This window comes from Plutella xylostella, chromosome 4, assembly GCF_932276165.1.
Source record: "Plutella xylostella chromosome 4, ilPluXylo3.1, whole genome shotgun sequence".
Lineage (NCBI taxonomy): Eukaryota > Metazoa > Arthropoda > Insecta > Lepidoptera > Plutellidae > Plutella > Plutella xylostella.
The window spans coordinates 8,518,408-8,545,514 of NC_063984.1; the positions used below are offsets into that span (position 1 = coordinate 8,518,408).

The 27,107-nt window shown below is 37.2% G+C and overlaps 4 protein-coding genes across 4 annotated transcripts in view; 3 read left to right on the forward strand and 1 right to left on the reverse strand.

The window, feature by feature from the left end:
* LOC105382491 (dedicator of cytokinesis protein 9) overlaps positions 1-5,663 on the forward strand; it is a 51,521-nt gene extending 45,858 nt beyond the window's left edge. The window contains exons 33-34 of the mRNA XM_048631083.1: positions 3,887-4,012; positions 4,455-5,663. Coding sequence (XP_048487040.1) covers positions 3,887-4,012; positions 4,455-4,668 — 340 coding nt within the window. The 3' untranslated portion in view covers positions 4,669-5,663. The remainder of the gene's footprint in view (positions 1-3,886; positions 4,013-4,454) is intronic.
* Positions 5,664-13,188: 7,525 nt separating this feature from the next.
* LOC105382432 (protein phosphatase 1L) lies at positions 13,189-16,655 on the forward strand. The gene is made up of 2 exons (XM_011552311.3): positions 13,189-14,339; positions 14,508-16,655. The coding sequence occupies exons 1-2, from the start codon at positions 13,332-13,334 to the stop codon at positions 14,874-14,876; spliced, it is 1,377 nt and encodes a 458-aa protein (XP_011550613.2). The 5' UTR covers positions 13,189-13,331; the 3' UTR covers positions 14,877-16,655.
* Positions 16,656-17,786: 1,131 nt separating this feature from the next.
* On the reverse strand, positions 17,787-20,990 carry LOC105382433 (cysteine protease ATG4B). Its single transcript, XM_048631077.1, has 9 exons — positions 20,734-20,990; positions 20,464-20,659; positions 20,173-20,319; positions 20,006-20,085; positions 19,749-19,897; positions 19,439-19,573; positions 19,030-19,128; positions 18,585-18,759; positions 17,787-18,176 (listed from the first exon to the last, which is right to left on the reverse strand). The coding sequence occupies exons 1-9, from the start codon at positions 20,852-20,854 to the stop codon at positions 18,118-18,120; spliced, it is 1,161 nt and encodes a 386-aa protein (XP_048487034.1). The 5' UTR covers positions 20,855-20,990; the 3' UTR covers positions 17,787-18,117.
* A 108-nt stretch (positions 20,991-21,098) lies between these two features.
* Positions 21,099-26,891, forward strand: LOC105382492 (NHL repeat-containing protein 2). Its single transcript, XM_048631041.1, has 11 exons — positions 21,099-21,405; positions 21,496-21,662; positions 21,850-22,009; positions 22,339-22,517; positions 22,693-22,840; positions 23,006-23,173; positions 23,742-23,912; positions 24,253-24,372; positions 24,811-24,915; positions 25,371-25,480; positions 25,808-26,891. Exons 1-11 carry the CDS (start codon positions 21,249-21,251, stop codon positions 26,609-26,611), a joined length of 2,289 nt encoding a protein of 762 aa, XP_048486998.1. The 5' UTR covers positions 21,099-21,248; the 3' UTR covers positions 26,612-26,891.
* The last annotated feature ends 216 nt before the right edge of the window (positions 26,892-27,107 follow it).

The following is a 27,107-nucleotide window of genomic DNA, read 5'->3' on the forward strand; positions in this document are numbered from 1 at the left end:
GTACACAGTAGGTATATGCATGTTCCCAGAATAGTGGAAGTTATAATTTTACCAAAAGGTAGTCGTCTCGTGCAAGAGCACCGTTACTCGATTTATTCGATACACAACTAGTAGACAGCTCTGCTGCGTAGGAGGTTCACGCATTTTTCAACAAAGAGCTCGGATACACACTCACAATCCACTGGGACATAAGGAAGACAGCTAATATGGTGCCACTCAGAAACCGCGATGACACTCCGATCATGAACACCCGACAGTAGGATCATAATAAATTCGGTAACTTGTGAAGCGGTATGGTATAGCAACAGCGACTTTCACGAAATCAGGAATTAGCTCAGTGCTTTTAGGTTGAACACTCGCCGGTGGGATTCACTTTGCTCACAGCCGAGAAAAGAAAAGACTCAAAGCTGGAATCTGCCGATGTGTCATGACACTTAAGGTAGTGTCTGGGGGGTCACTTTATATGACGAAAAACGAACTTTCAGTGCACTGCGGCGCGAGCCGCTCTATCTGTTTGTATGTATTAAACGTGCCGATTGCACGACAGCTCTCGTTCGTTCGTTTCTCATCAGTATAGAGTAACGCTCCTGTACTTACCGTGCTTCACCATTCCCATGAGCAGTCCAATGATCTTAAGGCAGTTTAGAACAAAAGCTGCATTAGACAGTTTCTTCAGCAGAGACATCGAAATAAAAAATTGATTGCACAACTATCCCCAGGAGCAGTCTACAGGTCACTTTGGGCAGTTCAGAAGAAAGCTGCTTTAATAGAATACCCTACCTCAGCGGAGGCATCAAATTGAAGTGCTATAACACTTTTAGAAGCGGTGCACGTTACCCGATTTGTCGTCATCCATGCCGATGCGGCTACGGCGACTGCAGGTGGTTACTCAGGCTTCCTTGGTGTGCCCTTGTATGGCTAACACGACCAACCTTGGCAGTAAACGTTCGTCTGCATATGCCAAAATCACTGATGAATAGCGCACGTTACTCGTTACCTTCTAAATAAGTCACTCATAATGATGGCTGATGATGATGATGACCGTGCTAGCAATAGTGCAGGCTGTTCCGCTGAGCATAAAATCTCTTACCAGACAGGGGGCGTTTGGATCTGGCAACCAGAACAGGAGTGCCAGGTGTGCGCAGCGATGCAGGTGGGACAACACAGCCGCCAGGGCAGGAGTGCATGGCTGGGTCTATGCAGCGATGCAGGTAGCACAAACCGGTGGCCAGGGCCAGGACCGGGTATACGCTGCGATGCAGGTGGCACAAAACGGTGACCAGGGCCAGGACCGGGTGTACAGCCAGCCGCCAGGGCAGGAGTGCATGGCTGGGTCTATGCAGCAATGCAGGTACCACAAACCGGTGGCCAGGGCCAGGACCGGGTGTACGCTGCGATGCAGGTGGCACGAGACGGCGGCCAGCGCAGGAGCACAGGGCCGGGTGTATGCTGCGATGCAGGTGGCACGAACCGGTGGCCAGGGCAGGAGCGCAGGGCCGGGTGTACGCTGCGATGCAGGTGCCACAAGACGGCGGCCAGCGCAGGAGCACAGGGCCGGGTGCAGGTTACACGAAACTTCAATTTCACCGAATCGGCCTGCCTACCCTCAGCGGGTAGGTACCGCCCAACTAGCACCGTAGCGTTAAAAAAACTCTCATATCATTTGTATAAAGGTTCCATTCGAAAATTAAAGTGTTAAGACATAGCTGTATAAGAGTGTAGGAGAGTGCTCTAACTCACTTATAACCACGAAAGAGGCCCACGATTTTGAGAGTAAAGGCTTTAGAAAGTCTGTAAAACGGTGTCATTTAAGTGTTTAAGTTATAGAAAGCCTGTAGTATGGTTTCATTGAAGTGCTAAAGTTACTATAGAAGAGCGTTTAATCACTCTCAGCTAGAACTTTTACCGGTATAGTTGTAGTTGTAGAATGGTTATTTGACACCCTGACTCTTATTTGTTTGATAAAAAAGGGTTAAGTGAGCATGTTACCGTTTTTTGAATACACTTTTACCATACAAGTTGTATGTCTTTGAAAATAATAGTGTCAACAGCAATCATACGCAACAGTATTAAAGTGACAGTATTGATTAATACTAAATTACAGTAAATATAATATAATAACTTGAAGTTATGCATGTTTTGTGAACTGAAAATAATATGCCATTGTAATTTTACTGTAAAGTATACCATATTTCCCACCTCAATTTTAATGCGCTCCGAATTTATTAAGGATTTCAAAGGAAACATAAGTAAATATAAAATAGACGACTAAATTTTATATTTTTTTCTATCTTTGCTGAATGTCCATTAGTTTAATAAATCGATTGGCATGACTGGAATGACAAAATTCACGTAAATAGGTAAGTATTTTAAAGCAAAATATTGTTTATCCCAGCAATTTATAGGTCACCAATGCAAATGGCGAACTTACATTTAAGACATAGACTCACCTAAGTCATCTATTACACTTTTTGAAATAGAACACCCTTAGCCAAGGGTATTATGCAGTCTTAGTCGATCCGCACAGTCTTGCTTAACACCGTTACTTTTACAGTCTACTTGCCTAACGCAATAAGCGTAAGTTAAGTTAACCTTAAAGATTAAAACTGCATTGTTGAGTTTTCCAACACTGTTAGAATCTCGTCTTACTGCACTCTTGACAAAATCTCTTTTACAACCAATTCCTGCAGTCTAAATTCAATATGACACCTAAAGATTTATATGAGTATTAAAGGAAACCACTTAACAACCATAAGTGTTAACAGGTGTCAGTGAGCACTCTTGTATAGCTTTAGGTTCTAGAAATAGTTTGAACCTATAACATCTTAATTATAATTGCTTTGACTAATACCATTTTAACTCTTAAACCTGCTGTTAACACTAATTTCATTTTTTAACTCATCTTTATCGCTTTATGTTAGAACTGAGATAATTATAACACATTTGTACAGGTTAAAGTTATAATAATAGCTGTAACTGAGGGTACAATGTTTGTTGGGCGGCGGATCACATTACTCGCCGCACATGCCACAATGTCCCAACATACTGAAACTCGGAGCCACGTGCTTCCTGTAAAAAATCCTATGACGGTCCTGGAAAGCTCCTGTTTGTAAAGCCTTACATAAGCTATAATCAAGTGCATTATTGTAATAGCAAAATTTTTATCAACTGTTTTCTAAAAATATTAGAAATTGAGGGTAGAAAAATATATTTTTATTATTTTTTCCTGTATAAAATTAACATATGCTTTACTTAAAGCGGTCATTAATGTAAGTATCTAGCTCAAGCGCCACTAGTAGGACCGGAATATGTGATCAATCATCACCACGACTATTGAATCGGATCCTACTGCGTGGGATAAAAACCCCAAGCGCCGCCGCCGGAGCATTATGACCAGTGGCTGAGCTTTTAAAAGCAGTAAATAATAGCATTTTACTCACGGATTATCAACTCAAACCTTCGTTGCGAAATCCTCAGCAATGGCTGCGTGCGCAGCAGCCGGCAGGCCCCGCGCCGCCTGGTCCGCATCACGCTACAGCTCCCGGCAGCGAGGACTCCGCAAATTCAATATTATATTTTTCCCCGTTGGAGCGAAGCCGACGAGAACCGTGGCTACATTGAGCCATTTTGCCGAAGTGTTCACTTCAAAAATCAAAAACCAACTGAGGCGCGCGGGCGACTCACTCTATTTATATAGGCACCCGCACCTTGCAAATTAAAGGTGGAGAGAAAAATGGACTTTATTTAACTGTCACTGTGACCCTTATGATGCCGAACACGGAGAAAGTCGAAACGCCAAATCTCACAATGTTTAACTAGGTTTCAGATAGGCTCAGACTACATAATAAAGATTTTTGATTTGATTTGATAACTCGTATGTCCCCAGGCTACAAGGCAGCATCTGCGTGCAAGTGAACGCCGGGCCGCTGGCGTACGCCAACGCCTTCCTGGACCCCGCGCTCGCGCAGATGTACCCCGACGAACATGTTGACAAACTGAAGGCGGTTTTTAAGTGAGTACGATTTTATATATATAAAGATTTTTTCAAATAGAGACTAGATACGTACTCAATTTAGTGATAAAATGGAAGAGTCCACCAATTGCAGTGCATGTGCGGTGGCCTGCGCCTAAAAGTATACAGGCGGGGTGCCAACAGTGATGACTTCTAGTACCTAACCAGCCTGTAACTACAGCGCAGCAACGCAAAGCATCTTAGCTTCTAATCGCTCTTTTAATACTCTTCCTGTATATTTTTTGACGCAGGCAACCGTAGATACCGTACGTTAGTCCAACTAACAAATCGTTACCTACGTTAATGTTTTGTATCTTTACCTATATCATCATCACGTCCCATCACGTCCCCACTGCTAGGACATGACTCATGGAGACACCACGATGGCCTAGTGCGGGTTGGTGGACTTTACATGTTATAAATTCAATCTATCCATTTCCAGGGAGTTCCTGACAGTGTGCCACGCGGCGCTCCAACAGAACGCCAAGCTGATCAGCAGCGACCAGGTGTCGTACCACGAGGCTCTCGAGGACAACTACTACAAGCTCAGCAACTCACTCTCCGAGATACTGGGGGAGCCACTGCAGGACATATTGGTGAACGGGAACCTTAGCACCACCGTCACTGGGGTGGAAGTCGAGTCTAGCAACGCTTAAGCGAGTTGCCGGCAAAATATAGGTAAAAACGGAAGGTGCCAATTCGCGCGCGCTCGCGAGTTGAAAAATAACTCAGTGGAATAGCACAATTTTTTGCACTATCGAATGTTTGATTTTAACTGGTAGGTGAGCAAGGTTTGGAAGTTTTTGAATATTTATTGTATTTAATTGCCATGTTTGTAAAAAAATATTTAAAACGTTTTTAAAACTACTTCGTACGTAAGCCGCGTGTCAAATAGAGGCGCTCGAATAGAAAAAAAAACGCATTTTATAGATACGGTGGGCGGTGAGGAATTTGTTTGATGAAATGAATCAGAATATTCTGTGGAATTCCAACTGTATACAGTTTGAATCCCCAGAAGATACAGTTCTATAGTGATAAATTATTGCAACGATAAACGTTGAAGTGTATAGGTAGTATAAAAAACATATCGCACTTCGAATTGCTTGTGTTTAGGCCAACTTGTTGCCAGAACAACCGCCGAGAGGCTTTAACGTCCGAAAAATCTTCCGATAACAGTTTTACCCTTCTAGCATAAGATCATCATCCTTGGTGTCCTAAGACATCTTTTAAAATATATATAAATTTTAATAAAACCAAATTATAGTCGTCAATTAACAAGTCCATCCTTCCACTGCCAGTGGAGGTCCCTGCACTTGAGCCACATATTTACCAAATTTACATTTACAACTATTTAGTCATTTACAAAATACGTAGGAGTGCCATGAGTTAATCATTACTAATAGTAATCGGCATCACAATGCACAAAATCTTAGTATTAGTAGTAGAAGTGAAAGAACTGGTAGCCAATTCTCAACCAAATTTTGCGCTATGGTTATGACGCGCCACTGAGAGGTTCAAACTGTGACCTCATTTATATGAACACAGTATTTATCAATATGATGGATCACTAGAAAGCAAGTTGAGTGCTCCTGCTTCGACAGTTTTCCGTTCAGTTAATTCACCTTTAACTGCATATCAAAAGGTACTGAACTAAAAAAAGGTATAACAGAAATTACAATATAGTTATGTACTTTACAGTCCAGTTAAATAGTATGTATTGCCCCTGCCAACGTTCTTTGAATCTGAGATCAAAAATGTTGAAAATCCATAGTGACACACTACTAAAGGCTGTTTCGAATGCCATCTTTTGCATATTTGTACTATGTAGTTTTTTTATATTGTAACCAAAAGTATGTACTAATTCCAGTACTCAGTACTTCCATAATCACCTGAGTCGTCATGATATAAAGATAAAACTCAGATGATAATGGTTATAATAATGTGTATAATGTCTAAAGTGAAACCTAGATAAGCGGAATCACTATAGTAGCCTGGAAGTCATGCCAATGTCCCTAAAGATTAGTATTAAAATCATTGTTTTCATTTATATTTATTTATAAACACTTTATTGTACATTATAAAGTTACAATTTTAAAAAGGAGAAGAACATTAAAAGAAAACTAACAATGTACAAAGGCGGGCTTATTGCCAAAAAGCAATTTCTTCCAGCCAACCCTTGTTATTGTCACTAAACTTAACAAAACAAGGCTCTAATATCTTGGATTAGTTCTTTCAATGTAAAGTTTATGCTACCTCCATCATTGAGGCAGCTAGTAAGTATATTTATTTCTATAATAATGAGATTTAATTAATTACTCTTGTAAATTATTGGATTGAGATCCTAACTAATATTATAAATGCGAAAGTAACTGTGTCTGTCTGTCTGTCTGTCTGTCTGTCTGTTACTCTTTCACGCCAAAACTACTGAACGGATTTGAATGAAATTTGGTATACATATGGTATAGACCCTGGGAAAGAACATAGGGTACTTTTTATCCCGGAATTCCCACAGGAAAACTTTTTAAGGCGAAGCGAAGCGCGCGGGAACAGCTAGTTTTATATAAATTCACCTCTGTTTGTGGGACTGTAGGTCTGTCTTGAATTCCTACTTATCCAGGTTTTACTATATTAGAATCAAATAAGTTTATAGCAGATTTTAGTAAAATTACTCGGAATGTCCTGTAGGTATACTAATGAAATTTCCTATTTATTATCTTTAGATAGCATTCTTCACATCTTGCTCAAAATTATATTTAAATTATCGCTCACACATTGATCTGCTATGTATTTGATACGCTTTGTTCAATGATCTTTTTCTATAAATAGACTCATGGATGTTACCATGTATGATGTTTGGATCACAATAAAATAACTTTGTTTACCTAAATGTTTGAGGTATTTTTTCAATGATTTGATGGTACACTTTTTATGTTGTAAAACTGCACATGGATATCTTTAATGTTTATTCATTTTGAAATGAGTTATACCTATTCAGATTTCAGGCTTTGTCTGCAACATTCATCGTATTTACTGACTTCTTTATGTACTTCTGTCCTACTGATGGGCAACTTTATTGTTTACATTTTGATTTTGTTTTGAAATATGCATTACTTTAATGCATAGGTACTCTTTTGTATGTAATTAATTTTAAAATACCCACCAATATGATTACGTGTATTTCACTTAAAAGAGCAATATTTATCAAATTCTGTTTTTTTTATTTAAATAAGCTTACATTTAGGCTCGTCGCCCATTATCGGCATCGGCAGCCATCATTTTAGGTTATAGCATTTTATATATTAGCTTCATGCAATAAAGTAGAAAATTCCATATAAAAAATATATACATACTTTATTGAATGATGAATGAATGAATTTAATGTAATGTAACATAATATTTTGTTTATGTCCTAAAATGCTGATGCCTGCTGATTCAGAAAGTAGGCGTAGACCCTTATACGTAGAAATGCGGCTTTCGTTATTTTCTTAATACTCAATTCATTCCATGACAAACCTAGATATTTACTTTTTTTTCGTACAAATGAAATGAATAATATATTAATGTTGCAAATATGTTATACTTTATTTACAGCCAAGGACCAGCGCACATTTTGATTCTATTTTATATTACTATTGACTAAATGTACCTTTAACTAGGAGTAGTTTCATTTACGAAATGCCTACTTACTCTCAATCTCAATAATAGAATCAAATGTGCAATGGTTTTATCTGCTTTGCTACCTGTACCTACTTTATGTTTGTTTATATTATTTAGGTAAAAAGTCTTAATTTTTTTGTGTTAAGATTGTCTATTCCCTGTTACGTCAGTGTACTTACTATTTGCCAAGTCGCAGAAAGGAATTTTAAGCTCATTAAATCTATGTCTGTCTCTTTCTGCCCCTATACTGTCAAAGCAAGGCAGCAATAAATTTAAGTTCCTTTTTGCAATTTAATAAAAATAAAATTTAATTTAAGTGTTTGATAATTTTTATTTATGAATAACAGTCATGTTAATTGTGTATCTTTGTGTAAGAAAAAACAATTCTCTCGAATATGGTAACATATTATGTTGTGCACTTGGTAATAAAATTTGGCTGGCACCGATTTTTGCATGTTTTGCTATTATGATACTTCAACTGCTCTGTATTGGATAACAGATCTGGTTAAGCGTTTGTTTCTTGTTTGTTAATTTATTTCTTTAATTATTGTGTACGAATAATAATCATGATTGAACAAAATAATGTAGAGGATACTTTATAAATTCATCTTTGTATCTACTTAATCAAAATGTAATCTGTGTATTTCACCGTTTAATACATTTTTTTTACATAAAACCTACTGTTTTGTTTAAATGATTTTGTAGGATCAACCCCAAACCAAACCTGTCCAAAGTGCGATGGAGTCCTCGAAAGAAAGAGAACGACCTTAGAGGCGCAACAACTCACTTTAAGCCCCTGTTTCACAATGTCTGGTTAGGCGCTACCTGTCGGATAAAATACATGCTGTCACTGTCTAAAAAATAATAACAGAGAGTGACAGCATGTATTTTATCCGTCAGGTAGCCACTAACCAAACATTGTGAAACAGGCCCTAAATGATGATCGCACACCGCGTTGAGTCCGCGAGGTAGTACTTACTTAGGTAGTTGGAGGAAAGTTTTTACACGATTCAAGTAGGTACTTACTTACTTAAGTCCCTCGTCATGCACCTTTTCCTCAGCAGATGTCTAACTGTGGGTCGCCTTTTCTAAGCGATTATACCTACACAGCACCTCTCTAAGACCGCTACTTCTCCACAGTGAATGATTACGGGCTGATGATGATGGAAACACCCCCAGTCCATAGAGAAAATTAACGCCTCAGCTCACGTAGAGGTGGCCCAATGTTCAGCAAGGGTAGGTAGTTTATTCGACATTGGTTATTTAGATTAGTGATGTAACGAATATTCGCATTCGCGAATATTCGCATTTTTTTGGATATTCGCATTCGCATTCGCAAAATTTTGTGCGAATGTTTGCGAATATCAGTACTTATTAAAAAACTATTTGAAAATAATGGTAGATAGGTTAACAAAATCTAAATCCATTCGTCTATAACCTTTTTATTACAAGTTACCCTGTTAATCACATTTCCAGTCTTACTTTATCATTTGGTATTATTTATTTACTTTGGGAAATGAAACTTTACATATTATAGTTAATAGTTTCATAAGACCTAAACATAATAAAAAAGCCTATTTTGACAGTATACAGGGTTATTTGCAAGTAGACCTGATCCTTTCAGGAGGTGATAGAGGAAGGCCTTTTTCAGTCGATTGAAGCCTATATTGCATTATCCAAAACTTTACCATTTCTAAAATATTTAATATTTAAGTTTTTTTTATTTTTTTGTCAAATTGTTATACTTAACACCGAAAATAAAAAAAATACTTTTTAGTTGTTTTGCATAAAAAAGTGTAAAATAATCAAATGTGCATTAATTGACTTAAATTAGACATATAGTGCCACAATCTTATCTGTTCCGGTGGTCAAAATGTGCAACTAACGAGACGTCATTGTCAAACGTCATTTCATACTCTGTGCGTTATTTGAGTTGTCAATTTCTGCGAAGAGGCTGACGCTACGTTATTTAATTTGTTTTGTGATTTTCTGCGTGAAAATAATGCCAAAAGCGCTAAAATGTGATGCAAGAAAAGTAATACTAGATATATTGGCTTTTATGCAGGAAGAATAACGTATTCAGACGCCTTTAATTCCGTTTGAAAAATTGGAAGAACGAGTTGCAGCGGGTACAGGTTAGTGTTGCCAAATATGACGAATATTTTTACCCATATACTCACATGTAATTAAAAAAAATAATTAAAATTGTTTATTGTACAAAAAACACAAGTTAAAACAATTCGCAAGGGCCCCTGTACTAGGTGGGAACCTGTATTACTGGGTGCCCCGCTCAATCCACCAAGACAATAATTTAATAAAATACAACTAATTTAACTAAGTAGGTACACATGATTAAATATATATACAAGTAAATATTAAAAGTACAGGTTTAAAATTTAATAACAATATAATACTAAAGTTATGATTAGGTAACAAATATACAAAACTAATGCACAACACAAACTATAGGTATAAATAGATGATGATTGAAGTAGGCAGCAAAAAGAAGGTGTTCAGTTTATAATATTTTCTGTTTCCTCATATGTTAAATTTATTAAGAACATTGATAAAATGCGTTTTATTTCCACTTTTGTTAGGGGGTAAATTTTAAGGGTTTTATTTACTTTATTGTAGATAGATAAAGATTGGTATTTAAAATGTTTTTTTACGAATACGGTGTTTGGTTTTTGGAAGCTGCAAACAATGTAGTTTCTGCGTCTAAGCATGATGTTTGGGTTAAATAAAAGATTTTTATGTTTTTTAAGAACAGTACTTAAGATATAATTTTGTCGCGCCGTCAGGATATTGTAGGTAGTATGTAACTGATAAGTGGAGAATCTGATAGGTTTGAAATGCATGACTTTTAGTAGCGCTCTTAGGGATCTTTCTATAGGCATAAAGTGAGTTTTAGATGCACCTCCCCACACGGTTATACAGTATGTTAAAACAGATTGAGCTAACGCTTTGTAAGTGGAGTGAAGGAGGGAAACATCAGCAACGTAGCGCAGCTTCTTGAAAACCCACATCAATTTTCTAATTTTTTCAGACAAGTTAAGTATATGGGGCCGCCATGTGAGATGTTGGTCAATAATTACACCTAAATATTTTATTTTAGAGTCACTCTCAATTTTATTAATATTTTCACCCCATCCCGTGCCCCAGCAGTGGGGACGGGATGGGTCATAATGAAAAGTATATAATATTTATCTTTCTTTGATTACAGGTGACATGTCACTTTAAATCTAAGGAAGTATACCAAGAAGAATTTCGCGCACCTGCAGCGATTTTAGACGAAATAATGATGATTAATGACATCGGAAGAAATTGCTTTTTGTCCTTTGTCTGAATTTCTTTTAATTTTATGCTCTTATTTCTTGTTACTTTAGAAAATGTAAAATAAAGTGTTCATAAATAAATAAATAATAATTAATAGTATTTTTTTTAAGTCTGTCTATCTCGGTATTTTCACGACCCACAGATCTGATATTACCTATACCATTGTAATCTAGATTTAATCTCCTATATCAGAACATAATTAGAGCTTACTTTATTTCTGTTCGCCGTGTACAAATTTTCCATACAACAAATGTCGTTTGATTTATAGTATCCTCTTTCATTTACTATCGACTAAATATCCTTCCACCCAAAGGTTGTCTGGAAGAAATCGCTTTAAGCGATAAGACCGCCATTTGTACATATCTGTTAGATTAAGTTTTGTATTGTTGTCCATATTTTTGTGTGCAAATAAAGAATATCTTATCTTATCTTATCTTATTTTGACGACCGAATGGCGTAGTGGTTAGTGACCTGACTACTGAGCCGATGGTCCCGGGTTCGATTCCCGGCTGGGGCAGATATTTGTTTAAACACAGATATTTGTTCTCAGGTCTTGGATGTGCCCGTAGAATGGCAATAGGCCCGCCCCCTATTACATTGGGACTAACATAACACTCTGGCGAAAAGTGGGTGCAGCAATGCACCTCTGCCTACCCCGCAAGGGAGTACATTAGTACAAGGCGTGAGTGCGTGTTTTTTTTTTTTTTTTTTTTCTTATCTTATTTTGATTTATGTATACTTATGAATGTACCTAATTATTAAATAGGCAATAGCAGAAATGCATTGTCGTTTAAACCACAAATAGGCAAAATTTTATCGATGGCACCACTGGATTCGATCACAGCGATGCCGTCACCGGAACAGATAAGATTGTGGCACTATAATACTTACCTCAAAAGAGTTAAACATTTTTTTTTAATATTCACAACGTAAAAAAAAGTTCAATTTAAAAAGAATATCATACGACAATTTTTTGCGCACTTCAGCTTTAAAACATTATCAACTTATAAGCTTTCAAATAAGATATTTCAATATCAAATCGATTTAGGTATCACCAACATATTATGGCCAAAACAACCAGCACAGGCGGGCAAAATTCAATAGGAAAACTAACAATATTAGCCCAATTTAAAGGTAAAAAGTGTGATTGTTTTCAGTCCTGTTGACTTTAGTATGGAAACCTCTATTGAGTTTTCTCCGATTTCTCTGGTTGTTTTGGCCATATCTTAGTGATACCTAAATCGTTTTGATATTGAAATATCTTATTTGAAAGCTTATAAGTTGACAATGTTTTTAAGCTGAAGTGCACAAAAAAATTTCATATGAATTTTTTTTTAATTTAACTTATTTGTTTTTACGTTTTGTATATTTTTTTAATGTTTAACTATTTTGAGGTATTGTGTCTAATTTAAGTCAATTAATGCACTTATTTATGCAAAACAACCAAAAAAGTTATTGAAATAGTTTTTTTTTATTTTCAGTTTTAAGCTTAAATTTTAAAAACTTACATATTCAATATGTTAGAAATGGTTAAGTTTCGGACAATGCATTATAGGGTTCAATCGACTGAAAATGTCTTCCTCTATCACCTCTTGAAAGGATCAGGTCTACTTTACCAATAACCCTGAAGTGTCAGAGCAAGACAGCCATAGATTTAAATGTTTCGTGTAAGTCGTCCTCAGAAACCGCACACAGTCGCAATGTGTCGTAACAGTTACGGGGCTAACTAAAGTGTACTTTAAAAAAAACTGCGACAATTATTGGCTAGTCTGATTCGGAATGCGTCTTGAACGGAATGTACCTCGTCCAGTACTAGATAGTCACCAAACCATGCAAATGGCCCCAAATTTTAACACAAACTGAATATTCGCATTCGCATTCGCGAATGTCGATATCAGATATTCGCATTCGCGAATGTCCAAAAACACACATTCGTTACATCACTAATTTAGATTAAATTGCTCAGAGGAAGTTATTTACAGTTTGTAGTTGTAGCTCTAGAAAGTCTAGGATGCATCTATGATGCTATACACGGTGCTCGATTGTGGGTAACGCTCAGAATAAGAACACCTTCGACATTGATAGAAATGTATTTTTTTTCGACATCCACAGGTTCTCTACGCTACCGCAGAAAAAATGTTGCATATACTTGACGTCTAATGTGATGTGACAGTTGACAGAGGGTTGACACTGACAGCAGCTATTCGATTTTAGTTGAAGCGAAATTTCAGGTTTTATTATTTTTGTACAGACTTTCGCAATAATTAAGTGAAAAGTATATGAATGTGCTGATTTCCGTAACTATTGAGCATTTAACACAGTGGACATGGAAGACGAATTAGAGGATAGAGTAATAGAGCAAACATACTTGTCTTTTATGAAAATCGTCTCTCGATTAACGAGTAGTGTTCCCATTGATGCTCCGGTGAGCTATTTATGGAAAATGGTGCGTCTTTATTTACTGCGTTCTGAAGTCGTGGTCTGCACTCTTGCGTTTATACTTTTCTTCATGTATTTGCAAACAATCGAACTATGGAGTCGGGCACTTCTGAGCAGGCTCTCGCATGCAATGAGTCCTATGACCGCCGTCCAACGCATGAAACTAATGGACGGCTCAGATGCTGACAAGCAGAGCTGGGAGCTGAAAGCCTCACAAAGTGCAGCTTATGCAATCAAAGGCAGGAGAATGCACATGGAAGACAGATTCATAATCAATGAGAATATAAACAACACAGGTGTTTCACTATTTGCCATTTTCGACGGTCATGGCGGCGACTTTGCTGCGAACTATGCCAGAGACCACCTAATTCAGAACCTATTTAATAAAATTGTGGAGTTAAATGATTTTAAGGATGGTAAAATTACAACAACACCACCAAAAGAAAGTCCCGATGAGCCAAAGCCTAAAGAAGAAAGCAGTATCAGTGTGGAAAGAAAGACCAGCTTTAAAAAGGTAGGCTCAGTGGATGACACTTCAAAGAAAGAAATAACGGACCCTCAATTACTGGCCCAACTGTCTAGAAACAGGCCTATCATTACAAGAGAAGTGCGACCTTCCACTCAGCCAATTCATAATGTTCAGGTCCCTTTGTCAAGCTACATAAATAAGGGTAAGATCAACTATGGGAAGTTGATGACAGATGAGGTTCTGTCAGCAGATAGATTGCTTGTGGCAGCAGCTAAGAAGTCAATGAATGTGGCGGGGACCACGGCCCTCATTGCCATCATGGAGGGCAACCAGCTGTATGTAGCCAATGTTGGGGACTCCCGCGGGGTCATGTGCGACTCCAAGGGGAATGCCATACCTGTCTCATTTGACCACAAACCGCAGCAGGTATTAATAATTTCCTTATTACTAGAATAAGACCTATCACTTTTAAATAATGAAATTTTGATAGTAATTTATTTGATCTTATATCTTTTCTTTGATTGCCTGTTTAGAATTTAGCTTGCCCCCTATTTTATTTGTCAGCTATAACATATTATTTTATATATCTTTTAGGTCCGTGAACAAAAGAGGATTGAGGCAGCAGGTGGCTATATTGCGTTCAATGGAGTATGGAGGGTGGCAGGAATACTAGCCACCTCCAGGGCCATGGGGGACTACCCACTTAAGGACAAGAAGTTTGTGATTGCCGACCCCGACATTCTCACATTTGATGTGAGTGACCACAAGCCCATGTTTGTCATTTTGGCCTCTGATGGACTATGGGACACTTTTACCAATGAGGAAGCTATCAAATTTGTTAAGGAAAGATTAGATGAACCAGACTTTGGAGCTAAGAGCTTGACACTTCAAGCATATTACAGAGGATCAGTGGACAACATCACTGTTTTGGTAATAAATTTCCTCAATAAATCTTTAGCATAGTCTTTAAATGTCTCAAATCAGCCTCCCAAGTGTTTTATGGCAATAACACTCCAATCTTGGAGGAGGTCCATGTCCTACAGTGGATGCTTTATGGGCTGTCTGTTTGTCATCAAGTCTTTAAGAATATTATGTGATTAACAATTTTACTCCTGCTTTAATAATCTTATCATGAAATCTTTTCCACTTTTACTGATTGTATAGTATACCTAATAATATATTTTCTTTATGTATCAAAATGAAACACCATTAAACCCACATTCAAAATAGTGGATAGTTAGTAGAAGAAATAGAAACTACCAGTGTGAAATGTGCATATATACGTAAGCAGTATTTTAAAAACACTGATAAATCTGTGTAGTCACACAATGACTTGCACCACCATGTTTTTGCATTCTTAAGTTTGCAGTAAATGTTGTGAATGATGTCAAACTGGCTGTATGCTGTACAGATCATAATTCATATTTAGTTACCATTATAATATGAGAGTGTAAATAAGTGTCCAATAGATATAAAAAATATATAAAATTAATATTTTTGAAATCAATGTTTTGAATTTATAGATGGTTGTGATTGTGAATTCGAAAATTTTCTAACAGTCATTTTCATGGACAATGAAAGGGAACGATTATTCTAATTATTACCTTGGAGATTATGAATATGTATAGTCTTTTGAAAATACTATAAACCAGTGTTTACTAATACACTTTAAACTATTGTATGTTGTGGATTATTCATGGTATAGAATTTTAAGCATCTCTAAATTGATGTTTCATGGTATCTCTACAAGTAGTATTTTACTTACCATATTTATTATGTGTCAATGAATGTAATTAGATATTATATATACTTGCATAATGTTATCTATAGTTAGGTATCTAATACATCCTATTTGATTAAGTAAATACATAATACTATATTATATAAATTTGTGTGTTCATTATAATATTTGCATTTTAATGATCTACAACTCTTACCAACATGCAATCATAGCTTTTATACAATGTTTGATGTAGTATTCGGTGTTCGGTTTTAGTCATGCGGATTGTGGGACCTTGTAAATTTTGTAATGGCAGTGATATTGTTTGTTTCTAACTTGCACTTGAGCGCAAAAACTCATACTCGGCACTCCAAGTACCTACCACAGGATGCCCCATAACTATTTTAAAATATTGATTTATATTCATTTACAACTAATTTATGTTTGCTGTATGCTGTACATAATCATCACATGTCAAAGCTTTCCAAACCATGTTGAATAATGGTAAGAGAGTTTAAAATAGAGATATAAGTTTTGAAGAGCCGTATTTTATAAATACAGTCCTCATTTAATCATATTTCTAAAGAATCTAATCAGGACTTTTAGTATCATAACCCTGTAGATATACAGGTGCACCCCAGACCTCAACTGATTCGGTGCCAAAAACTGTCAGGATAAATAGTACAGTGCGGGACTCGCTAGGTTTTCACTTTGGACTTCGAATTGTCCTTCATTTGTGAAGAAATCTCAAATATCAAATGCAAGTCTTGTATATGGGTAAGGTGACGCCACTGTACCTATAGGTACTTACCTACTTAAGATGTCCAGGAAAAAAACATGTGCCATTACCATTATAAATAGAATACTTACGTACTTCATCCCCAATGAGTTATAGCATTTTAATTTGGTTGGGTTGTTCTTGCCTAATGTTATTTTAGAAGTTATATGTGATTATGTGACCTTTGGCTGTTTATAAATATATTTTACCAAAGTCTTATAGCTTAATAAATGGCAATCTGTAACATTTTGTTTTATTTTTGTTTAGATAGAGATGTTATTCAATTACATAGTACATAATTATATCTTTAGATACCCAGGCTGATACCACATACCTACTAGCTTCAGATTTATAGACAATGATACAACAACAAAAATATTTTATAAGTTTATTTGTTTCGGTATAAAAATATTGAGTGTCGTCTTTGGCTACTTCTGTCCAAACCAAAATTAAAGTATGTAAAATTCACATTTGAACCGGAGTTTATTACACTCAACAACAAGCTAACTTATATATCTTATTTTATAAACAACTAAAATCATACTTCTATCTACCTAAATATATTTAAATACATACAAATTCATGAAGGTACAATATGACACGATAAAATTTACATTGGAAATCTCAGATTTGTCCAACAGAAAACAACTTGTTAATTGCAGGTTCCTGCGAATCATTGGCTATTTCACTAAACTCTTAAGGCAAACGACGGAACCTTGAAGTCATGTGGCACTGTAGCTAATATAAGTAACTAATAGAACTTTTTGATAATGATAACATAAGAAAAGTACCTAAGAGCTAAAAATAACTAATCTAGATAAAACTGAAATTAAAACTTGCAACAAAATAGGTATTTGTAAAACATATAAAAGAGAATCAGCATTCTATGACTGACTAGAAAATAACATAATGTAAAGAAACTGGTTGAAGAAAAAACAAAAATAGGAATGTTATTATTATTAAACCCTTTACAATATACGTAAACTAACTATATTATGTATAATAGTAGATGTTTTCGTGTTACTACACATTTCGATTCAAAATTGTAGTTTAGTTTGAGCTCTGTTGTAGTAGATCCTGATGTATGAAAGTAGTGGCGCTAGTAGCGGGCTACAAACGGAGGATATACGTACCTACGTAGTAGTCGGTATATGTATAGAAAATATATATAATCGCAACTTGTGCATATAACAAATTAAAAACCATCCCATCTCAGTCTAATAACAATATGGCTTGTTATAAAGCAACAAAATTAAATTATGTAAACTCTAACTTATTTATTTCTGACCATTAAGTTCTTAATATTTTACCACTAAGTTCTGACAGTCTTAATAAAATTTATTATTTGTTGCTTCAAGACCGGCCAAAGGTAGGTACTCAATTAATTATCAGCAGCAATTAACAAGCAGACAACTAATAAAAATATCGACCCTATTCGAATTATATCAGCAAATTAAACAAGTACCTACCAAAATAAATTTAAAGAACCTGATTTTTTCTGGACTTCAGAGCAGAAATTAATTTCAATTCCATAATTTTTCAATTAAGTTATTAATCGTAATTAACGCATGAAGAATAATTGTTTATAGTAAAGCATAAAAGGGGTCGATATTTTTGCGCGCATCTTTATACATCCGCTTCCTTGTAACGTATCTGCATACTATACCGCTAAATATATCTTAAAGGTACTTATTTCTTTGTTTTCCTCAAAGAATCTCAAACTCGTCGTCGGAGTCATCAAACTGTCGGTCCACATCCTCAAACTCTGAAAACGAAATTACATACAATTAATGACTGCGATGCTGTTTTGTTTATTGGCTTGTAAATCACTCCATCTCGCCATACGTCACCCGCTAAGTAAAGGTAATAAAGACGACATTTATTAAATCTTTTGAATCGCAGTACGTGGGTTAAAATAAATTTCCTTGTCAGATACGTAGCCCGCCCCCAGGTTTAAAAATATGTTATACAGAGTCAATTTTAGCCATTTCAATTAGAAGCTTTCTTAGAGCTCATTTAATTAAGTTATTTTTATCATTTAATCATAGAAGACCTACTTAGACACAGTAGATTCGATATTTCAAATCAAATTGTATTTTTAATGTGACTTCATAAAATTACCCACTCATAACATAACGCCAATGAAATCACCTGTAAATAAACATAGAATCACCTGTAAATATGGAAGTGTTCCCCGCGTCGTCCTGCCCGGCGGCGGCGGCGGCGGGCGGCCAGTGCGCGGGCCGCTGGTCGCACAGCTCGAACAGCGGCTGGCTCTCCTTCATCAGCCGCTGCTGCATCGCGGCGCAGAGCTCGTCGAAGTCGGAGCGGGTGCGGCAGAGGAAGCACTGCGGGGAGAGGAATAATGGATGTATTTATTATGCTGGAGCTGTTGAGATAGTTGAAATTATTATTAAAAATATTATATTTCTGTAGGTATTTTGTGTCAAAAGATAGACTTTTTAGGGTGTTTTAATAGCGTGCGGATTTAATCACGCATGCGTTACAATTAATACCTGTATTAAAAGAACACTTGTATTATGTTTATGTTTATTGCAGCAAGGAAACAAAGTGAATCTGCGATGGCATGTAATAAATGAAGTGCAATATGGACTTACGACAGCTACTGAAGGGTCCATCGCCAGGATCGGTATTCTCGATGCATACTTGCAGTGATAGGAACAATCCATTTCCTTCTGTTCATCCGTCAGCTTATTCTGAAAATTTAAATATACATATTTATACATACTTACATTAAAATGAAATGCAAATTCAGAACATAATGCAGCTGGTTTTTTATTTCACTTTACAGCTATGTCAATAGCAATGGTATTTAAAAACAATTTATAATTTTGCCTCATTCATTACATAATGCGGAAAATTATTCATATATGGAATTTCCTGTTAGGCAGATAAGAATCTGTTTAGCTTTTTACTTTGATATGAAATTTATATGCATACTAGCTTTGAAAACTCTGTTTTATAGAAACTGTAATTTATAAGTCCAAGTTTTCTACTGCAATGTACCTCAATAAGGCCAGACTTTTGTGTAGTGTGTGGGTCCAAGTAAATGACTTCATCTCCGACGCAGCCCACCAGATACAAAGCCTGATTTGGTTTTCCTCCAATCACACCAATCGATTGTGGAGATTGGAAACAAATCTGAAACAATTTAATATTTTACTAACCTAAATCATGAATGCCTTTTGGAATGAAGTAGTATAAATGGGGATGGTTTCAAGGAAGTATAGTATACATAGTATTGTCCTGGACAACATTGCCTGGATCTATCTGGTGCATGATCACATGTAAAAATTAAGAGTAATTGATTATTTACCTTCAATCCTTCAATGTAAATAGGGTTTATCTCACTCAGTCCTAGTCTCAAAGGCACTATCAACAGTAAAGGCATCCAATCTGAGATGAACACAGAATCACTGGATGTGGAAGTGTCTCCTCTGTCATTCTTCACTGTGCATTGTTGTACTGTGGAGGTAAATTAATCCTTTGTATATTTTACTATAGAATATAAGTACATGTTATTATGCTGTATTAGAATCGATTTTTATTACATCAAAATATGAGGTTACTTACAAATGTCTTCTTTAACAACTGTGTTATCTAATGCCACATGGATCACCAGAGAGCTCCATTTATCAAAAACTACTAATTTCCTGAAACAAATAAATCAATAATTAAACCAGGTTCAGTTCAGTTAAACAAACTTTGTTGGATCTAGATTATTTACCTATTTGGCTTACCTAAGAACTTGTGCTATAGTGTTAGGTCCAAACCACTGGCCAACATCTTTGCCCTCACAGGCCCCCATTAAGGCCACTTGGTGAATAGAATACGGAGCCTGCTTCCTTTCTTCAAACCTCTGAATTATCTTCAAATATGTTGGATCTCTGCAACCAAAATAGTTTAAGGAATGTAATAATAACTGTTACTGAATTGGGTTACTATTTCTTCTCCTCAGTTTCTAAAATTCCAAATAGATTTTTTAAAATTATATTTTATTTTACTAAACCATTCCAAATATTACATCTTACCTAGTTTCAGGAGTCCATACCCAATCAGTAGACAAATGGACTCTGATCAGCGCCACTCCGAGGACCATCTGTCCGCAGCGCAGCATGCAACCCCATCCCTTGTCAGAGGTCAGACCCTCGTCCCCAATGGACACGAAACCCTTCCGATAAGTGCACCAGATAATTGACGTTATATCACGACGTATACGATCCAGATCTGTTGGAGTATTTATACATTAATCAGTTATAATGTTATTGCGTGTTTATCGACAGTAAATAGAGGACACCAACCTTGAATCGCGCTGTACTTTTTCCCCAATATCCACACATTCTCCTTTGTTTGGGGAATATCATCGGGTTCACAGTTATTTCCCTCGGAAGCTAGGTAGCAAATATCAAACATTGCATCCATCCTGGTGCATAGCTTTACAATCAACTGGATATTCTAATTAAATGAGAAGACAAATTACTTTGAAACAAACAAAAACAAATAAATTGAATTTCCAACAATCTTTGACAGTCACGACGTTCACAGATAACGACAACCACAGAGTAGATAAACTGTCGTCTGTCACTTGCTGCTCAGTATGTCACACATAGACCAAGATTCACCACAGAAAAACTAAAAGACATTGACGTAATGACATCTCGAGATCTTTTTTTCGTAAAATTCGTCATCGTCAAAAAATAAATATTTGGTAAACTTGTTTTATGGTTGTTTGTGTTTGTTAAATTTAGATTAACACCGGCTTCAGTAATACTGCAACTATCTCGGCTGAGACTGAGATAATTCGTAAACAGTCAAAATGGATTCAAGCCCTCTAGATTATGTTGCAAACTCTTGTATGGAGTTGAATGCTGCTCTGAGCGCCGCTACGGAGGAAGCCGAGAAAGAAACCCTCCTCACTAATCATATCAAGAAAGTATGGGGCACTATGACTGGCGTAGACGATTTTAAACGAAGTATGTTCATATACCTGAGTTTATTTAGAATAGCTATAATTTCTTTCAAAGATGACCCAGTAACCAACTTTTTTGCTGTGCTGTTTTCAGATCTGGAATGGGTGAATGTGTCGGAGCGTATTTCACTGGCATATCACTGTGTGGACAAGGTGGTGGTCCTAGACTTCTGGACATACTGCTGCATCAACTGTTACCATGTACTTCCGGACTTGGCTCACTTGGAGAAGATATACAAAGTGGAGGATGGCTTAGTAGTTGTAAGTAGCTTTATGTGTTGGAAATAAAAATGCTAAGGTTTCTTGATTTCTGTTGCTTCCATTCCATTTAAAACTTGTACTGTAATAGTTTAACTTTCTTTTAATAAGTTTTTCTCAAAAAACATTTTGTGTCAATTCCACAATTAGCCTTATTCTATTCACTAATTTATTTATGTTAATCTTTTAGATAGGTGTTCACTGCGCCAAGTTTTCCAATGAGAAGGAGTCTGCCAATATCTCGGCAGCGGTGGAGAGATATGGAATCAAGCACCCGGTGGTCAATGATGCCGACAGCGCCACTTGGGAGGCCCTCGGCATACACTGCTGGCCTACCCTTGTTGTTTTAGGTGAGTGATTTGGCATAATCAACAGTAAAAATATAATGTTCACCAAAATTGCTATGCAATGTATATGCAATCATTACAAAAATTGATTTACTTCATTGATCTTAAGATCATTAAAGAATTGATTAAATAACTAAATAAAATAATAACTATAAATCTGTCATCATCATCAGCATATAGCAGTCCACAGCTGGACATAGTTCACTAGTATGATTGAAAAAACAAACTAGCAGTATGAATGAGTAGTTTGAAAATCTGAAAGTAATACTATGTTCATTGGAATAATATATTAACTTTGTCAATATCATAATATATTGTTACATCTGTTCCAGGGCCGGGTAACAAACCAATATTTGTGTTAACCGGAGAAGGGCATAGAGACCTGCTGGTGTCATATGTTGGGGCAGCCCTGAAGCACTTTGGATCCCGCTTGTCCACGGCTGCACTACCTATTGCACCTGCCAAGCATTTGAAAACCAAAGACGATACACTGCTGCGTTTTCCAAGCAAGGTAATTAACTCCAACAGAAAAAGGGGATATATTTCCTACAAATAAGAAGATTTGCCACCACTTAATCATTCCCTCTTACTCACACACTGCACAATGTATACTCTTATATCACTTATCTAGCATCCCTGTTTTGTGGAGTCACTATTTAGATTACTATTTACATTTGTGTTTCTAGGTGGCGCTAAACCCATTCTACCGAGGTAGATCCGAAGAGCCTTTCTTAGCTATATCTGACACAGGTCACCACAGAGTAGTCCTCACTGACTGCTCTGGACAAATCATACGAATTGTTGGAGGACCAGAACCTGGATTCAAAGATGGCAGTAAGTTTATTTTTTTTATTTCTTTTCTTTTATTTACATGACGAAAAGAGAGGCTAAGCCAGAGAGAGGAAAAATAAAGAAAGAAATTTAAATAATTTACCTTTCGTTCCCGGTCTAGAATCTAACCAGCCAACTACATAATCCACCATAAATTTACCCTCGCAGAGATATCAGAGGCGCTATTCAACTCGCCGCAAGGCGTGTGTTGGCTGTCTGGCAGTGTGCTAGCAGTGTGCGACACCAACAACCACGCGCTCAGAGCTTTACACCTCGATGATGGGGCCGTGGACACACTGGCTGGGAACGGGAAGCAGTCGGAACATGGAGACCAAGGTATGTAGATGAACGATTAATTGGTCTTTTTTTTAAATTGGCGGCCCCAATAATTTATCTTATTCTGTTAAAATAAGTGCGATTTTTGTTAGTCTATTTTCTCAATTTTTAAAAAATGGATTGCTTTAAAATCGCTCTCTATGTCTATGTATTTTCATGCCCGATATTTATTTTAAACACAGAATCTTGATAACACTGTAGTTATCTCAGTCTCAGCCGAGATAGTCTGGCAATAATATGCCTGCCTTTAAAATTTACTAAAAATCACACTGTCGAAAAGTACTACGAAATATAATAGGTACTAATAAAGATAGAAATATTAACTCACATTACTTTTATTTATGGTATTCAATAGGATTAGTTTTCCATGAATCATGCGTAACTCATGCTCGCGAATCAAGTGCCGGAAACGTCAGAAAACGCTCAGTCCATAGACAAGACATGTCATAGACAACTTTCTTCTATTCTGTGTTATTCCTCGAGATAAGAGTGCGGCCACAAAGCTGTTGTGAATAATTCCTTCTAACAGTTCCCATACTGCAAGCAGTAACAAAACAACCCATTCCAGGCGGCAAATGCCTCGGCCTGCAGTCCCTCTCCTCTCCCTGGGACGTGTCTCTGTTCACCACGCCCGACATGGACATGTCCGTCCGCGCGCAGCCTCCGCCGCCGCCGCCGCCGGTGCCAGGGACCAAGGAACCGGAGAAAGAAGTCAAAGATATCAAGGAGGAGGATAAAGGTGAGAGGGTAGACGGCACGATTTGTATTTGTAATTTAAAATGAGTTTTAAAATTTATACACACACATTTCACATTGCACATAATTATTACGTGTGTGCACATAATTGCGTCTTCTCGTTTAGCGATGTGAGATTCAATCAACGACAGATCATGTCCAGAGTTCGAGTGAAGTATAAGAGATTAAAGTAAAACCATTTAAAGTATTTATGAAACCTCAGATCATGCCCGAGCCTAAGTTCGTGTAAAGTATAAAAATTAAAAAGTAAAACCATTTTGGATGTTTGGAATATTGATGGAACCTCTTTTCACGCTCTTCTACATTATTCTGTGTTATTTCAGAGAAGGACAAGAAGGACAGCAAGCGGCGCGTGCTGCTGATAGCCTGCGCGGGCTCGCACCAGATCTGGGCACTGTTTCTCGACACCACCATCTGGTGGAAGTACAAGACTTACACGGAAGGTATGCCTGCGGATATTGCACTCATGAGTATAATTGTAACTGCGGATGTTACATTCGTGACATGCTTTTTTGGTTTGTCATATATCACATGTTGGATCTCATCCGGTGGCAATTTTCACATTGTATTAATTCTTGTGAGGCACTTTTCACACTATCTTACTGGTATCCATGTAATCCTAAACCTGGTAGAGCAATATGTCCGAGTTAAAAGGTTACGATTTCAATTTTATCTCCCGAATAAAAGGGATGTCCCTTTAATTACCGGTAATCTAATTACCGGTAATTAGATTACCGATGTCCCTTTTATTCACATACAATATTTTCTACTCATACAAGTACCAATACATACTGAACACTTCTTATGATGTATGATAATATGATACAATTATTTATATACATGTTTGTTCAATAATATAATAATAATAATTGTCTGTGCAGGTACATGCGTGTGCATCGCGGGCTCGGGCGCGGAGGCGGCGCGCAACAGCGCGTACCCCAACACCGCCGCCTTCGCGCAGCCCTCGGGGCTCGCGCTCCGGAGCGGTACGTAGATGGAAACTTTATGATTATCAGCCAATAACTTTAGGGATAAAAAACTCGGACAGTGCAGTGTCACTATTATGAAAATTAAAGTAATTCAAAAACTAAATATAACTAAAGTACTTAATATTTAAAAACATATCCATTCTCTTACTTTCTTGAAGTCCAGATATTTATCAGACGACAGCAGGTAGTTCTCTGGCTAAACTACCAAAAATAAGGCAGGGCCCGAAAGAATACTTAATAATAAAAGCCCGCCTTCTAATTACTACCTACTACACTTTATCTAAAATAACTACTCTGTATACTAATCTACCTACATTTTATCTAAAATAACAGTGAAGAGATCAGTGGGTGCTGTAATAATGCACTGCTACCTTTCCTGTAAGTACTTATATACTAGTACTTATGAGGCATAATATGCGCTGTTTGTGCTAATGCAAAGTTTTCTCTCGCAGGAAGCAACTCGGAAGTGTTCATAGCGGATTCCGAGAGCTCTTCCATCAGGCGACTTGCGTTGAGCACGGGGCAGGTGTCCAGCCTGTGCGGCGGGGACAAGAACCCCTTGGTAAGTGTTGTTATATTTTAAAATAAAAATTATACATTTATGGGTTAAGATAATTCCGTACCCCTAAAGGATCATTTGTAGAAAGAAGTTTTTGTCTGGCTGTCAAGTTTTAGAATGTAAGCCAATAAGTTGAATATCATAATAAGCATCTAGATATATCCTGACAACTTTTTGGTCTAACCCATTTAGGTACAGACGATTCCTTTTGGAACTAAAAAATTTAGACCCTTTAAGAATTCACAACAAAATATTAAATAGGGTATCTTTTTATTCACTTTTAGCATATATAACTGTCCCTACTAGCTCAAACCCCTGTCTTTCCCACAGAACCTATTCGCGTTCGGCGACGTAGACGACGTGGGCACAGAAGCCAAGCTCCAGCACCCTCTAGGCGTGGCGTACTGCAACGCGGCACGAGCACTCTACGTGGCCGACACCTACAACCACCGGCTCAAGCGAGTGGACGTGACCACGCAGCGAGTCACCACGCTGCACCCCACCATGATCGAGACCGCTGACCCCGCCGCCTTCAGCGAACCATCTGGTCTCTCCGTCAGTGTCGACGGGAAGTATCTCTATATAGCCGACACCAACAACCACAGCATCAAACTTCTTAACCTTACGAAGAATGTCTGTCAGGAGTTTAAGGTACGAATGGCTGAGGCCAAATTTACAGAACCTGATAATTTGATTCTGTACAGGAACGATCTGTTTGTGAACCGAAAATGTGGCAGCTTAATCATCTATTTCAACGTGAGTTTAGATAACACGGATACAAAGAATGTAAAGTTTACGGCGGGCGCGCCGCAGGTCTGGAACATCTGCGTCAGAGACGACAACAACAAAGACGTCACGCTAGAAGACTTCGAGTTCATTAACTGCACGCAGAAAGGTACCAAACTTCCCGGTCGAGTGGAGATGAAGCTTAAGCAGAAGACGGATAAGACCCACTACCGTCTTTACCTGGGGTTCCATACGTCGTTGTGTGACGCGTCCGTGTGCTTCTCGCACTCGTTCACGGTGCGCTCCACGATGCTGGTTCGAGACTCCGTGAAGATGGTCGAGTCCTACAAGATCACCTGCAAGATCAACCCCGTGAACCGCGGCGACAACAAGGCCGTGTCCACATAGTTATGTACAGTAAAAGGCAGAGAAACCTGAACCCTCTCAGAAACATTGTTACTATGAGAGGGGGGTCACCAGACCGTAAGCACTAATGACTGACTACAGTCTGTGTCTCGATTCAAAACATTTTGAATATGTTCTTATAAGTCTCTGATTATCTCATGTAATGTAAATATACCATTTTAATTTAAGCAAACAATGGACAACATTTCAAAAAACTAAAGCAGCTTTAAATCGAAAACCATTTCGAGATTTAGCTCTCAAGGCCACAAAAAAAATGTTTTTGTATTTTTTGGATGTATCATTTTCGAGAAAATCATAAAATAGTAAAAAAGTGCTGATGACGTCATGCATCAGGTGCGATGCATTTTGATGATCAAAGCCTATAGATTTAAAAACAAAGTAACTGTCACTTTCATTTTTGATTGACGTTGACGTTTTATCGAGTCGTTGTTGTTTATTTGGGTCATTTTCATAAATTCTGTTCTGACACTTTCTGACT